This window comes from Hyperoodon ampullatus, assembly GCF_949752795.1.
Source record: "Hyperoodon ampullatus genome assembly, chromosome: 16".
NCBI lineage: Eukaryota > Metazoa > Chordata > Mammalia > Artiodactyla > Ziphiidae > Hyperoodon > Hyperoodon ampullatus.
Genome location: NC_136929.1, coordinates 2,724,629 through 2,738,297, shown reverse-complemented (window position 1 = coordinate 2,738,297; position 13,669 = coordinate 2,724,629). Strand labels below are relative to the sequence as shown.

The 13,669-nt window shown below is 51.9% G+C and overlaps 1 protein-coding gene across 4 annotated transcripts in view; it reads left to right on the top strand.

The window, feature by feature from the left end:
* ARHGEF7 (Rho guanine nucleotide exchange factor 7) overlaps positions 1-13,669 on the top strand; it is a gene marked incomplete at both ends in the record, with an annotated part of 122,744 nt that overhangs the window by 40,622 nt on the left and 68,453 nt on the right. For 3 of the 4 annotated variants that reach the window (XM_079721881.1, XM_079721880.1, XM_079721882.1), the window contains one exon: positions 12,107-12,191. The exons of the other annotated variant lie outside the window; for it this stretch is intronic. In XM_079721881.1, the coding sequence (XP_079578007.1) occupies positions 12,107-12,191 (85 nt within the window). The remainder of the gene's footprint in view (positions 1-12,106; positions 12,192-13,669) is intronic. 4 annotated transcript variants of the gene reach the window in all.

Here is a 13,669-nt window from a genome sequence, read left to right as displayed (position 1 = left end):
AGGTAGATGCAGTGAGCCCCAGTACACAGAGGAGAAATGAGATGTGGGGAGGTGAGGGAATGTGCCTGATCTCTGATAGCCACTAAGGGGCAGAGTTGGTACTTGAATCCAGGTTTACAGAGATTCCAGAACTTATACATTTAGGACTAAAGGTCGGCTGGAAGAAGGGGACGGCGGCCCTCCAGTTGGTGGAAGCTCCGTTAAGAGGGAAGACGGTGGGCACCTGGGCATGTGGTCTTCTCCGGGGAACCACTGAATGTAGTGTCTATAATGCATGCAATTTGAATTTGTAATAAATGTGTTAATGTAGGTATAAATAATCTGCACCATGCAACTGAAGAGGGAATTTACTTAAGATTTAGGAGGTTTAGTTGCAGAATGTTAATTTTCTACATATCCCTCCATCATTTTGGGTGTAATACGTAACTCAGTTAAAGCCATTCAGCGTAGTGAAAGATTTATAACTGGAGAATAAAGAAATTGGACCCCATGGCTCACTAGCAACTTTATTTAAAGCCTGAATAAATTCCATCCTTGTTGCATTTGTTAACCGCTTATCTCTTTCTTAGTGGTGAATTTATTAAAAATTCAGATTGCACAACAACTGTCTGGATTTTGTGTGTGTGTACTGGTTGTGATGTAAAATGCATTCTTCATTGAGGATCACGGTCAGGAGTTTGAAGCACATCAGTCACATGGCGATGTTTGAAGGACCAGGCAGGACAAGGCAGCTCAGGGGATGGGATGTATGTATAGTGAGAGTCTCATGTTGTTCCAGCTTCAGATTTGACATCTCTTTGCCAAGAGAAGACCTGGAAACTTCCCTTCTCGTTTCCCAGCATCTTGTTGGAATCTTACTTTAGCACCGGCCCTGGGAGAGGAGGGTTTGACTTCTCATGTGACTGGAGCGTTCCTAGGATGACTGGTGCACAGCTCAGGTAGGATGAGGTGGTGGATCCTTCAACCAGAGCGTTTATTGGGTAGAGTGTGTTATAGGAGACTGAAGAGTCAGTTTCTATTTCATTGTGAGTATAGAACAAGGGAGTGTTTCTCCAGGTGCTGTTAGTCAGCCTGCACAGGGTTTATGAGGACATTCCCTGAGCCTTGTTCAGGAGACACACAGAGACACAACATGTGTCTGCCAGAAGCATCGTGGAGCGTTGTATGGCTCATGAAATGAATATACGTAACTGGGATACAGGGCAGTGACTGTAAGTCCTGCAGGAGGGACGGTGACATGGGGTTGGGATTTAGAGAGAGAAGGAGACCCTCTGGTTGGCCAGGCTGGGCACCCCTGGGTGGGTGGGGCCTGCCACTGCTTCCTGCTTCCCCCAGGCTTCTCAAGTTGATTTGCTGAGTTGAACCAACAAAACGTCCTAAAATTGATGAACTGTCCTAAAGAGGAATTAAAGGGGAATTGTGGCGTTCCGGGTCCTAACTGCTTGGGGGTATGTGATAACCTTGAACTTTGATGGGAAAATTTTAGCGTTCTCTTGGAGATCATAATAGGCTTGGAAGGGAGTGCTCAGACTAGATAGACCAGTGCCCAAACGTTTGAGAAAACTTTTTATTAAGAGAAATTGGGCCCAGCACTGGGGACTCAAATATAGCCCTAGAAGGTAGAATTAAGACCAGTAAGTGGCGAAGAATTCTAGGGAGACAGCGTGCCAGTGGCCACGTTGTCCTCATATTATGGCATCGTGTTTGTGCTGGCAAGCTTTAGTAAACAGTACTTACTTTGAAATCAGTGCACAGTGTACACGTACTGGAAACAGGAAGTTAAATAGAGAAAGGCAGAGAGATGTAGCATTTTACAGCATTTAGGTAGAAGTACTGGCGCCTAATTTTTAGCAAAAAAACAAAGATGTTCTGAATGAAAATATTTGGTCACGGCTGAATTTTTCTTGGCTTTATTTCTCTATGAAATGGTCTGAACACCTCCATCTGGATGTTTTGGTCTCGCATCTTACCCTCAAGTCTCATGTCAAGCACCACGTACGATTCTGACTTTTCTGGTCACTCAAGCTTCCTTTGAACGTCTCGTGTGTGGTGAAAGTTAAACTTGCGTAGCATTGAACGGTTGATGACGTCCTTGTACTTTCTCATTTTCTCACTGTAATCGCGAATTCTTTCACAGCTCTTTGGAGTTTTACCCGTGAAGTCCTCTTCTAACCCGGCTCCTCCTCTCTGTCCTGCTCTGGCTTCCTTTAGATCCGCATGAAAGGACAGGACTTGGCACACGTGCCCTGAGGCCTCACAATCCCTCTGTGTCCCACATTTTACTAATTGCACTGTTTGATGATTCTTAATTTTTCTGTAGTTACCTTTATAAATAATGAGCCAGAAGCCTCTATCTCTTGATGTATCGTCTTAGACTTTACTGCTGTCTGAAAGCTGAGGAACTCACTGTGACTCTGTGGGCCCCTGTAGGCAGGGCCGAGGGAGGGCACTTTGTTAAGGCCTTGGTAGGGTGGGCCGCGTTTCCTGTGGGCTTTGGTGGGGGGTTGGTTACTGTCTAGAAGTTTCCTGTCTGCCGGGCTGCTCCTTTCCTGGTGCTCTGGCCAGAGAGGGCAGGCTTCTCTGGCGCTTTGTTAGTCTGCACCTTTTGGTGTGTCTGGATTGCAGGCTTCTCCAGCACCCAGTCTGGGGGAGCAAAAAGAAGATCCAGAGAACCCACTGCCATGTTGTTTCTCAGGTCTTGAAGCCCGTGGGCAGTTGGCCTGCTGTGTCCAGTACTGTCTGCCTTACGTTTGTTTTATGTGGACGCCCAGGGCTTTTCGTCGCACTGAGGTGGAGGAATAGGAGAGTGTGTCTGCTGCATCTTGTTCGGAGCCGGAAGTCACCTGTCCTCCTCTTTACTCTTCTGTCAAATGTGGCCTTGGTTCCTCTTCCTATTTGTGAAGACGGGCCCAGTAGCTGATGCGAGTGTAAAGCCACGTAGGTGGTGGGATGCCTTCACCGTAGGGGCGTGGCTGGGAGCAGGCAGGGGAACTGTGGGTGATGCCCATGAGCAGGGTGGAGGGGTGGACTGTCCCTGCATCCCGTTTCCTTGCCCCCCTCCAGCTCTGGGACAGTTCAGGCTTTACTGTGGTTAGAGCTCCTAGGGCATTTCATTTTTGTTGCCTCCTATCAGTGCCTGTTACGTGGGTCTAGCAGCACCTCAAGTTTGTCACTTACGTTGGGAAGCCAGTGCAGGTGGTGGGCTCTCCTGGTGGGGTCTGGGAGCTTGGCCTCTCCTCAAGGAAGGGGGTGCTGCTGTGCTGCGGTTTAGTGGGCGCTGCTCTCCTGCCCTGGAGCTGGAGGCCTCTCCGCACTGCCCCCCAGGCTCCGCACAGGTGCTGGGTAGAGCGCTTCTTGATCCTGCAGAGCCCGTCTGGTTCCTGTCCTCAGGATTCTCTAAGCCTCACTGCGACTGCTCATGGCCTCTCCGGTCCCCCCGTTAGCACTTCAGTGGAGTCTTTATTACTGTTTGTTTTTTTAAAATACTTAATCATGCCAACTCGTCTCACGTTAAATTCCTGCCCTCCAACCTCAAGTGCTGTTGGGCATTCATACTATATCAGACCACACTCCTTAACGCACTCACGTTCCACTCTCCCAGATACTTTTTTTTTTTAATAAAGTATGTTTGGTTATATGCTGGATATATTTTTTTAAATTTTCTTTTTATTTGTTTATTTATTTATTTGGCTGTGTCGGGTCTTAGTCATGGCACTCAGGATCTTCAGTGCAGCACGCGGGATTTTCTGCTGCAGCATGCAGGCTCGCGGGCTCCAGAGTGCGCAGGCTCAGTAGTTGTGGCTCACGGGCTTAGTTGCCCCATGGCACATGGGATCTTAGCTCCCCGACCAGGGATTGAACCCATGTTCCTGGCATTGGAATGCAAATTCTTAACCACTGGACCACCAGGGAAGTCCCATTTATTACTATTTTTTTTAAAGCCTGCCTTTTCTGTTATTTCAGTGGAACCTTGGGAGGGATGGGAGGTTATGTATGTGTGCAGTTTACTGTCTTGACATGTTTCTCAAAGTTTGGGTTTTATAACTACTTGTTTTGAGTATTAAAGTTAATGCAAGGGACTCACTGCCCTTTTGGCTCTCTGGGTTAGCACCTAAGCTAATTGTCAGCCTAAGTGGTGGTTGTGACCTGCCCAGACCCTCTCTGTCTGGCGACTGTGTGGCTGTTCTCTGCAGGCTTGCCTCACTGTCCCTAGGGGTCGGACTAGGAGCCCACGGTGGGCTGATGGGGTGCTGTGCCTGTGCCAGCTGGCTCTGGGACCCATGGGCCCATGGGTGCTGCCCCACTGACCCATGTGTGTGGCAGGGGGAGCAGCAGTGACTGATCAGGTTCAATTCTTTGCTCTCCTGTGGAACCTGTCATACCGTGTTTTGGAGCCTCATTTTTCCCCTTTATAAAATAAGATTGACATGAAATCTGCAGCATAGCACCCAGGGGATGCTTCAGTGGATGCTTCATCCTCTTCTTCCCCACCTGGTGATGTCTGTTTGGGATGATTGCTCCTTTACGGTGGACGGAGACGTAGCAGCCCTTTCATTGCATCAGTCATCTTGCCTCACTTCTCAGGACTTTGTTCTCCCTCCCGACCCAACCCTTCCTGGAAACTACCTAAAATATTTGGTATCTCTTTTCTTGTATAAGTGGTCCCTGTCCTAATGTTTTGGTGTTGATACAGTGGAATCCACAAAATTGAATATGATTTAATTGTCATTTTAAACTAAAAGAAATGGGGGGCACATTGGGTGAAAGTGCTGTGTATTGATAGAATCCGTCCTCAAACTTTAATTTTATCCCTAGGGCGTAGGAGTAGGTGGAATTAAGTACAAAATCTGCAGAAGCCAAGGAGGCGAGAATTCCCTGCTGGATCCCTGTTTTCCACATGTCTATCCCCAACAATGTGGACCATTTGCATTAAACTTAAATAGCACAACTTACTTAAGATTCGTCTTTACTCATCTTGTTCTAAAATCACAGATTCCATCTGACAATGTGATAGGACAAGATTATATTTTTAAACTTCGAGAACCACACTCCAGAACTGTGCCCAAAGTAACAATTTCTTGTGTCAGAAATAGCTTCCTCATGAACTCTTCTGAGGAGCTGACCTGGCTGCTTGCATTTCAAATATTGAGGCTGCCTGAGCTGAGAAAGTGCTTGGTTGGTCTGCCTTGTGTTGGTGAGGGGTCTCTCCATTAGTACTGGGGTGGGGGAAGGAAGACTTCTCCACATTGCCTGGTATATTCTCTCTGGGTACACACAGGGGTGTCATCAGCTGGTGGTGACATCATTTAGGGGTGAGTCATCTACTTTTGCGTCTGTATCAGTGTGGCCAGCTGGGTCAGAGTCCGTTGTGGTTGTGATGTCTGGGTTCTGTGAAGGCCAGGTCGCTGTGATTGCTGATGAGACTCTGGCGTGCTGGTGGTAACAGCGCATTACTACTGTGTCGTCCTTTATTGGATCCGTTGGTCCGTCCTGGTGCTGCACAGGGTTGCCTTACCTGCCTGCACCACGTCGCACACGTGTGCAGGTTGCCCGGAGGCTTTTGCACGTTATCGCCTGGGCCTTGCCCAGCTCGCCTTGCCGCTCTGCCTCTGGCCATGTGGCTGTGACGCAGGCAGGGCCAGCCAGGTGCAGCGGAGGTGGTGGACTTGTTGGCTGTGGCCTGGAGCTGCTGGCAGCCATGTTACCTCATGAACCAGGACGTTCCTGAAACTGCAGCCCACGCAGAGGCAAGCCGAGTCAGGAGATGGCCTGAAGCTTCCGACTTCGGTGCCTGTGGTTCTTGCCATTCTTCACTTGTTAGTTATGAGAACCAGTAAGTTCTTCTTTTGTTGAAGCCAGTTTGAGTTGGGTTTCACTTGCTGACAGTTGGAAGGTTCCTGACTAACAGGATCTTTGTTATGTGAAGTATAACACACTCTATTTTGTGAAGTGAAGTTTGCTTTTCTGTTTTATTATGTGGAAGGTAATGCTGATTTCCAGTACCGTCTGTGCACTTGGACTCCAAGGTGAAGCAGCTCACTGACGCTGGGGTTAGGGGAGCCTTCGGACGGAGGTGTTCGTCATCCTCCTGTTGCCCTGCCGGGGCGGGGTCTGCCCCACTTCTTTGTCAGGGATGGCAGTGCTCTGCCGAGTGGCTGTGACATCTGATGGGCCCAGTTAGAGGGGGTGGCAGCTGGATTTGGGGAGAAGGGTGTGGCGCAGGGAGCAGGACTCCCGTCGGGGGTGGGCTGGCGGCTGGCTTCCCAGCAGGGCCACCCCTCCCTCCTGAAGGTGGGGCGTGGCCCCTTCCCTCGAGTGGAGCCGTCTGGAGCGCTGGTCGCGCCATTCCTGCGGTGCAGCCCCGGGGCTCCCTTCCCGCTCCTGCTCTCGCTCCCCCGTCACTGTCTCTGGGGCCTTGTCCGTGCCATGAGGACACAGCCGTGCGGTGAGCCGTCGTTCCAGAGCCTCAGCCCTGGGAGCTGTCAGGCTGGCAGTGGACACCTGGGGCCTCCCCGTGGGAGACTGAGCCACGTCCCCGCCAGGTGGCTCTGGGCTCCTGACACCCAGACCACCTGTGGTTAGGCCTCTGAGTGCTAGGGTGACTTGTGACATGGACGGGATGACCTGGAGGTTACAGGTGGCGCCGTGCTCTTATCTCCCTCCATCTCCTGAGCCCGCCTGCCTTCCTGGCTCTCATGGCACCTGCTCAAGGTTGCTGATAAACGGGGAGGGGAGAGGAAGTCCTCTGAGCGAGAATGAGCTCTTTCAGGGCGCGCGCCGAGGCATGTGTGTCTCTCCTTGGAGACCCCTGTAGAGCAGCAGCCTTTAGCAGTTACGCGATGACCGTCTTTAGTATTTGGGAAGGAGGGGAGACCTTGGTTTGCTCTGGAGTGATGGGTCCTTTCTGCGGAGCAGGGCCTTATTTTGAATAACGGGGAGTCTGTGACTCAGCCTAAGAGGTTGTAACTCTTACCATTTAGTGTTAAAGTGGTCCAGCTTTACGTGAGCTGACTGCTTCACTTTAATACCGTCTTTTTCCTGCTTGTTGTTTGGAGATGTCCTCTCCCCTTCAACAGCCAGTTCAGTTAGGGAGAATGTGGGATGTGGACGTATCGCCCGCTCTTGCCAGGTGGTGCTGTGTTAGCCAGCAGCCCCCTCGTCTCCGCGGCTGACAGCACTGAAGGTGTACCCGCCCGTCTCGTTGGCTGCGGAGATGGGGCTGCTGTGCTCCGAGTGTCTTCTTTATTCTCGGGTCCAGGCTGGTGGGGCAGCTCCAGTTTGGGCCTTGCCATGCTCACTTAAAGGAAAAGACCGGGGCGGCTGGCTGAAACGCCTGAAGGCTCCTAAAGCTTCGCTTGGGGCCTGGCACGCGTTGTCCTGCTCAGAGCGGGTACGTGTGCTCAGAGCTCGTTGGCTGGAACCCATGGGAAGGCGTGGCAGTGGGTGGGGACGCACACCCTCTTTAGGGGTGACCTGGAGTTAGAGGAAGTTGGGGGACTTCCCTGGTGGCGTAGTGGTTAAGAATCCACCTGCCAATGCAGGGGACACGGGTTCGAACCCTGGCCTGGGAAGATCCCACATGCCGCAGAGCAACTAAGCCCGTGCGCCACAACTACTGAGCCTGCGCTCTAGAGCCCACGTGCCACAACTACTGAGCCCGAGAGCCACAACTACTGAGCCCATGAGCCACACTACTGAAGCCCGCGTGCCTAGAACCCGTGCTCTGCAACAAGAGAAGCCACCGCAATGAGAAGCCTACGTACCGCAATAAACAGTAGCCCCTGCTCACCACAGCTAGAGAAAGCCCCTGCGCGGCAACGAAGACCCAATGCAGCCACAAATAGATAAATAAATAAATTTTAAAAGAATAAAAAAAGGAAGTTGGAAAATAGTGTGATGAACGTGAACTTTCCGGATTGATCAGCATCAGTTCTTAGCTTGTGCCTTGGAACCCTCTTTATTTTACCACATTACTGGTGATGCTTCCCTGAAAACCACGGTGGCTCTTTCTGCCAAAGCACAGTCGTCCTCTTTCTGGCTAGAGGTTTGCACGTTTGAGAGCTCTAGCCCACGCATGTGGGTCACCCTGATGGCCTCGCCCTGCCAGGTTGGTGCTGGTGACGGTCGACGTATGTGCAGCCTCATCTTCCTCAGGTGCAGGTGAGTCCTCCTTATTTCAGGTGTTAGTTCTGGAACTAAACCTGAACATCTGGAAATGTGATATTAAGTAGAAATAAGGAATATGTCAAAAGAGGATAATTTAGAGGGCTAGCACAAGTGAAGGCTGGGAACTTGTGTTTGGGCCAGGTGATTGACGTTCAGACGAAGCCCTTTTGGTGTGGTGGCACCGACAGTGTTTTCTGAGGGTCAGTGGTCAGAGCGTTGGGTGCTCTGAGGACCTGGGCCGCTGCTGGGCAGACGCGGAGCGATGCCGGTGGTGGAGCTGCCGCCGCCTCTGGTGTGCACGGAGCTCTGCAGGGAGCCTCGGCGTCCGGCGAGTGACGTGGCCACCCGCTCGAGTGCGAGCTGGGGCGCTGCTGGGGGCCCGCGGAGGGCAGCGCCTGCCGCTGTGCGGAGCCGTGCGGTCTGTTCTCCGCACAGGCTCTCGAGTGTTCTCCTCGGTTGCTGAGCACCCACCTTGCGGAAGCTTTCTTTGTTTTGTTCTGTAGTTGTTTGTGTTTTACAGAAAAAGGGAGTTTTCCTTGCTAGAACGTAGTTATCAATGGGTCAGTTTTTTCAGGAGACCTTGAGGCTTGGTGTACAAGATGGAGTGTTTGTAATTTCACTCATTTTTGAACTTGTGGGGCATTGGCACGGTGCTGCCTCCCGTCATTGGCATCCTCATCCTCATCCTCAGGCCTTTGTCTGTTCCTCGTTCCCGTCTCAAGGATGCAAAGCCGAGGCCCAGAGGGCTTCAGTACACCGAGTAGGGCCGTAACCGGGGGTGGGGGGGCAGCCTTCAAGCTCGGAAGGACTGCCTCCCTCCTCCCCAGCTCATCCCAGCCTCGCTTGCCTTTGCGGGTGACGACAGACACTTCTCAGAAACTATCTTTATGTCCCACTTTAAATACTCTGGGTCCCTTCTAGCCTGGTTTCCACATGGTTTGGTATTTGTTGTATATCATTACGTAGTAGTGTTTCTTTTGAAAGTAAGATATTAAAAATGAACTATAACTAATACATTTAATATTATGAGGTTTTTTGGTAGAAAACTGGTAGGATAAGTTTGAGAATATTGGCTTAGTCTACTGTACCTTTAATTCACTTAAATGTAAAAGTGAGGGTGAGTTTTTGGAAATACACGTTCCCAGTTGGGTAGATTCCAAGGTCTCTGGGGTATGTGTTCCCTCTTCTCTGTGTTTATAAGGGATGGTCGTGGGTGCGAAGGGGTGAGCCTGCCTGGGGACAGGGTTCCTGACACCTTCCCTCTCTCTCCAGGGAGGTGCTTCTCACCCTTGGCTGCATGGAGTCACCTGACGGGTGTTAACATTCTGATTCGGGGTCCCTTTCTTGGAGATTCTAATTTGTTGATAATTAGTCTGGGATGTGGCTTGAGTGTCTTGGTTTTCTAAGGTCCTGGGAGATCCTAACGTGCGGCCTCTCCTGAGAACCCTCTGAGGAAAGGCGTGGGAGCGTGGACCCGAGGGGCGTGGAGGGTGGGCATGTGTGCCCTCAGCCCGCGTGGCAGGTCCACGGGAGGGGAAGGCTTATCTCCTAAGCATGCGCGCCCCGGGGTGACTGTGTGCCCTGTTAATGACATCTTCCTCTATTCCCACAGTACAGACTTTCTCTGTACCCTAAGATTTTTCTGTTTTTGCTTTTTGTTGAATAGATTTCTATTTCAGGAAGTAGTCAGTTTTCTTTCTCTAGAGAAGCACCTTAGTCAAAACATTTTATTGACTCAGAATGTGCATTTTTTCCCCTCTCAGTGGCAAGCGTTTGTCTCATCTCATTGTGTAGCTTCCTGTTAAGAAATGTGGTGTGTGTGTGAATCCACTTAAGTTCTGATGTCACTTTGGAGCCCATTGGTGGGCCGTTTCAGCCAACCAGACGCTTCCTGGTATCCAAGTAAGAAAGATATATAGTTCTGGAATAACAGGAAATTTCAGTTTTCAACATCCTGTTTTTCTGGGTTTTGTGACTCTCTGCCTCCCCACGATGAAGGTTAGTACATGTTTTTATATACATTTCTTTTTTTGCAGAATACCACAATTTGAATTTTCCAAGCTCTAGAGTTAGAACTTGAGAGCTGAGGTCATCTGCGCCCACCATTTATGAAAGAGGGCACTTTTATGTCCAGCACAGAAGGCAGCTGAGGCCTACTGAGGGTCATACTTTTGATAAAAAATGCAACCAGCCCATTACAAAATGTAGCTGGCTATATCAGCCCAGATCATGCTCTCCTTTGACTTGGAAATTTCTTTTTAAATAATAGATGTCAGAACAAATGAGTTCAAGTCTGTACTATAAGGTGATTTCTAAAGGCTGTTCTAAGGGGATACTCTTTTTTACAGGCAGGACCTGGCATCATGAATTGTTTTATTTTTTGCTCCATCAGATGAGAATGCGTGAGTGACATGCACAGAGGGCTTGGGTGCCTGTGTTTACGGCTCCCTCTCCCCAGCTCTGTGTTTGCAGCTCCTCTATTTACTTGGATTTGATGGCCTCCTTCCTGGAGGTGGTTTTTCAACTTCTGGATTTGTCTCTCTCTTGTTCGTGTTTAAATAAACGAACCTCATGATGATTTTTCCTCATCTCAGAAATTAAGACTGAAGACTTTTGTGGGAGACAGCAGTGGTTATTTAGATTTGGAACGGCTCTTCTCAGCTGCTCTTTATGTGTCTGCCCCACGGTGACATTCAGTGCCACGGGGTGGATTGGTGCCTTGTTACCCATTCAGCAAACATTCGCGTTTTTACTGTGTGCTGGCCATTTTCTGGATGTTGTGAGGTCTGCTTGTGTAGATTTCACGGTCTGGAGAACGTGCACACATAGACCGTAAGGTTGTGGCAATGAGTGTGCTGGGAGCCTGGCTGGGCCCTGCTGAGTCTAGTGGGGGGGGTGAGGCTGGCGGGAGCCGGATGAGTGAGAGTTAGCTGTGCAGGGGGAGGGAGAAGCAGGAAGGGGGGAAGCCGGGCTCCTGGCAGGGTGTGAGATAGAGTCGGGGGAGGGGTGCCAGGCGGCCTGCAGGGGAAGTCACTCCTGGGATGACTGGTCACCATAGTTCATTTTTGCCCCAGTGAGAGAACCTTTGAAGAACGTTAACACAGTTTTCAATTGGGCATCTGAACACATCTTTCTGTTAACTGCATCTCAAAGAATTTTTTTCATAATTTCTCTGGCGCAGAGTTGTGGATGATTTGACTATTAAATTTTCGGGGGGAGGGAAGGAGTTATTCAGTGATGAGAAGGTATATGTGGTCTTCAGACAGTGTTTGGGGATGAGATGTGTTTATTTTAGCGCGTGTTTGCGCACACATCGTGGATCAGCCGTGCTGTGTCTAGGCAGCCTGACGCGCAGCATCTTTCAGCCCCTGGGTGTTGGAGGGTGGGCGGGGAGGGGACTAGCTTGGGTGCGTCCCCAGTCTCTAGGCAGCCGAGATCGCAGCGATGCGGACTAGACGGTCCCGGTCTGGCCTCGTGCTCTGCCCCGAGGGTGGCGGTGTCCCCGCCCCCCCTCTTCTGGACTCGGCCTCTCCTGCCTTCCCTTCCTTCCCTCTCGTATCCTCTCTGATGTCGGCGTTTCCCTTTTGCTGCTGTTGGTTTTGGCATCGGCTGTGGCCAGGAGAGGAAGTCTGTAGTAGGCCTGCCCTGAGGCCTCAGCCTCAGTCTAAGGAGAGGAGCCTTCACGGAGTGCCAGCAGCGCCGCAGGTTATGAAGGAGGGTGCGGCAGGGTGGGGACGTGGTGGTTAGGAAGCTGGACTCAGGCCCTAAGCGGCCCCAGTGAGGGCACCTGGCCTGGCCTCCTGCTCCGACCGGAAGCCGAGCTCGCAGGTGTGCCGCCTCCCTGGGGTCTCGCCTGCGAAGCCGACTGTCTTCCTCTTACTGCGCAGAACTGCCCAGCACCGGACTCTGCTAATTCTGCTTGTTCACTTTTCCCTTTCAGACATTTGATGCAAACGATTTGTATCAGGGGCAGAATTTCAACAAGGTCCTCAGCTCCTTAGTGACTCTAAATAAAGTAACAGCAGGTAAGTCTCTTTTTTACCGAACTTGAGGGGAGGGGAAGGAAAAGGGGCAAGAACCTTGTTGCTTTCGTGTCAGTGAGGCGGAGTGAACGTTACTGAGTTTATTAAAAAGGGATTCTGCATTAAACTTTGGGTTGTTGCTTTTGCTGCGAGCAGAGCCTTCCTCTGTAGGTCCTGGTAGACACCAGTGCTTTCCTTCCTGTGGGCAGAGAGAAAAGTACAGCGGAGGGGGAGTGCCTCGTTGGCAGGGCAACTCGTGGGCTGGCCTGGAGCTTGAAGCACCTCGCTCTGCAGTTTTATTCAGTTCATGCTGATGAAAGCTCAGATCTAGTGAGCAGATCTAGTGCCTGTTTTTGAGGTGCAGCCAGTGAGCTGGCCTCTACAGTAAACACCTACCTGGGCCGGGTTTCCTGAGGATGACGAGGGCACCTGGGCTCTGTGGGCTGCGGGTTCGAGCCCCAGTCGCACCTCTAGGGAGAGGTGGGCTCCCCAGCCGCGGAGAGGACAGTGGGGTCTGTATGCGCTCCTGTGGGACTAGCTCGGGCCTGGAGGCTGCCTGAGGCACCCGAAGGGCTTAGAGGCTCTTTTGTTTTAAAGTCATGTTTGTTTTCAACTTACCTTTACGGACTGTAGTTTCAGATCCCTGGGAGGGGCAGTTAGCCCTTGATACGCCTCTTTTGATCAGAAAAAGTAAGTTTCTCTTGTCAGGGTCTCCTCTCATTTCACCCCGACCCTTCCTCACCGTGTGGGGACGGGATGGGGTCGGGACGCTCGGGGCTGCAGGCACCGCTGCCGGGGCCCCTCGTGCCACTCGTTTGCTGGGAGGGCTGTCTGGGTGCCGCCCCGCTGCCCGCGCTTGGGGACGTGTGCCCAGAGCAGCCTGTGTTGCCCGCCGTCCCGGGCAGGGTTTCCCTTTTCATAGCTTGACTTCGGGCTTGAAGTTGAGCATGTCTTGGGCTGTTGGGGTGACAGCACCTGGGGACACGCTAAATTAGGACCCAGGTGAGCGAGTGTAGGAAAGCGTGAGGGTCCAGGTCCAGGGGGAGGGCGAGAGGAGGCGGAGAAGCGGGGGGCATGAAGGCGGACCGAAGGACATGCAGCCATCGCGCCCTCCAGACAGGAGGCTTGTGGCGTTTGTCAAGCTTGTGCTGCCTCCTCGGGCCCTCTGTGGAGAAGCGATAGACCCAACATGAGCAGACAGATAACAAAGGAGCCAGCCCGCCACGGTCAAAGCGTGGGCAGTCGATGACGGGGCTTCACGGGAGGGGCGCGTGCAGGCGGCGGGTGCAGCGCGGGTACCTCCCCGGCCCCGGCCCGCCTGCAGCACTTTGCCGGCGTCTGGGCCGCAGTTGGACGCGCACTGCCCTCCGCTGAGCTCGCTCTCTGGCAGCTGCGGTGAGAGTGGCTTTGGTAGACACGGTCCCCACGTGTGAGGCCGCGGGCGGGAGACGGCAGGTTTGCTCTCGCCCTGGGTGTGTAAG